Raw genomic sequence first — 2500 nt, forward strand, 5'->3', positions numbered from 1 at the left:
ATATATATATATATATGTTATATACATACATACATACATACACACACACACGCATCCATACAAACTAAAACAGAAAATACGCCCGCGCGGGCGGAAGACGCCCACCCTCATGCGTCCTCATGACGGGCGTGAAGACCGCGTACTCCGCCGACCGCAGGAACAGCTCCTTGGTCCTCTGCAGGACGGGCGGCTGCGTGGTGTAGCCGCCGATGTCGAAGTGGGTCACGCACATCCCGCTCAGGCCCAGGTTCAGAGCTGCCAGGGGAAGCTGGGTTTGATTTTTTTTTATTTTATTTTATTTTATTTTTTCATTGTTTATTTATTTATTTTTTTTTTTCTTTTCTTTTTTACCAGGTTTGGTTCTTATTTATTGATCGATTTAGTTATCCACATATATATTTTAATGGATAATAATACATTTGAAGAACAGGAAGAATAGAGACGCATCTGAAAAACACTATAACACATTTATAGAACAAGAAGAACAAGAACACTAAAGCCAACACCTTCGAAGAACGCCACGAACACATCTGAAGAACACAAAAGAAAACATCGAAGAACACAGAAGAAAACATCGAAGAACACATGAACAACTTTGAGAACAGTACATTCGAAGATCATATTCGAAGAACACCAAGAACGCATCTGAAGAACACGTTCAAATGATACCAAGACCACATTTGAAGAACACACTGAAATAACACATTTGATTGAGGAACTTCCTTGGAGAACAGCCAAGGACCAAGAACTAGAAGAACACAACCGAAGAACAGCCAAGGACCAAGAACTAGAAGAACACAACCGAAGAACACATTGAAAGAACAGCCAAGGACCAAGAACATCACTAAAGAACTCGAAGACCACAGCCGAAGAACACAACCGAAGAACAGCCAAGGACCAAGAACTAGAAGACCACAACCGAAGAACACATTGAAAGAACAGCCAAGGACCAAGAACATCACTAAAGAACTCGAAGACCACAGCCGAAGAACACAACCGAAGAACAGCCAAGGACCAAGAACTAGAAGACCACAACCGAAGAACACATTGAAAGAACAGCCAAGGACCAAGAACTAGAAGACCACAGCCGAAGAACAGCCAAGGACCAAGAACATCACTAAAGAACTCGAAGACCACAGCCGAAGAACACAACCGAAGAACAGCCAAGGACCAAGAACTAGAAGACCACAGCCGAAGAACAGCCAAGGACCAAGAACATCTCTAAAGAACTCGAAGACCACAGCCGAAGAACACAACCGAAGAACAGCCAAGGACCAAGAACTAGAAGACCACAGCCGAAGAACAGCCAAGGACCAAGAACATCACTAAAGAACTCGAAGACCACAGCCGAAGAACACATTGAAAGAACAGCCAAGGACCAAGAACTCGAAGACCACAACCGAAGAACAGCCAAGGACCAAGCGCATCACTAGAGATCTCGAAGCCCACAGCCGAAGCCCGGCCGCGGAGACGTCTCACCGGCCACGATGGTTGATGCCACTCCGTCTCCCAGCGACCAATCGACGTTCTGATCTCCCGCCCAAGCTAAGTACGTACTCGGAGCTGACCCTCGACCTCCTGACCTCATGAAGGGCACGATTTGACCCTCCTTCTCCGAGAGACGCAGTGCGATCCTGCGGGTTCAAAGGTCATGTGGTTATATATAGGTTTTTTTTTTTATCAGGTCAAAGGTCAACTGGTTTATTCTTCTGTCGGGGTCTTAGGTCAAGACGGCTAGTTTTTTTCAGGTCAAAGGTCGGATTATTTTTCTCATCTGTTGGGGTCATAGTTTAAGCTTTTAATGGGTCAAAGGTCAGATTGTTATTTCAACTGTCGAATGTCATTTTTTCCCTGTGTGATATCATAACAAACACAAAGTTAGCAAAACAACAACATTGCTAATATAAATAAAAATGGGTAATAAATAATAATACTAATACTAATAACTATAATACAATAATAGTAACAATAATAACAATAAACTAATGATGATAATGATTATTATTATTATGATGATGATGATGATGGTAGTGGTGGTGATTATGATGATGATGATGATGATAATGATGATGATGATGATGATGATGATGATGATGATGATGATGATGATCACAACAATGATTACAAAAACTATACTAACAATAATAATAACACTGATAATAACTTCTACTGTTACTACTACTACTACACTTAATAATAATAATAATGAGAATAATAACACCAATAATCATAATAACAATAATAATAAAAATGATAATAATGATAATAATAATAATAATAATATGATAACAACAACAAGAACGATAATAATAATAATGATAATAATGATAATAATAATAATAATAATATGATAACAACAACAACAACGATAATAATAATAATGATAATGGTAATAATGATAATAATAGTAATGATAATAATATGATAACAACAACAACGATAATAATAATAATGATAATGGTAATAATGTTAATAATAGTAATGATAATAATAATAATAA

General features: G+C 38.3%; 1 protein-coding gene across 1 annotated transcript in view; it reads right to left on the bottom strand.

Annotated features, from left to right (window-relative positions):
• LOC125042411 (sulfoquinovosidase-like) overlaps window positions 1–2500 on the bottom strand; it is an 18718-nt gene that overhangs the window by 6568 nt on the left and 9650 nt on the right. The window contains exons 9-10 of the mRNA XM_047638042.1: window positions 1480–1634; window positions 106–255 (exon numbers count right to left, since the gene is read on the bottom strand). Of these exons, the coding sequence (XP_047493998.1) occupies window positions 106–255; window positions 1480–1634 (305 nt within the window). The remainder of the gene's footprint in view (window positions 1–105; window positions 256–1479; window positions 1635–2500) is intronic.

The sequence above is a fragment of the Penaeus chinensis genome, chromosome 32 (assembly GCF_019202785.1).
Source record: "Penaeus chinensis breed Huanghai No. 1 chromosome 32, ASM1920278v2, whole genome shotgun sequence".
Lineage (NCBI taxonomy): Eukaryota > Metazoa > Arthropoda > Malacostraca > Decapoda > Penaeidae > Penaeus > Penaeus chinensis.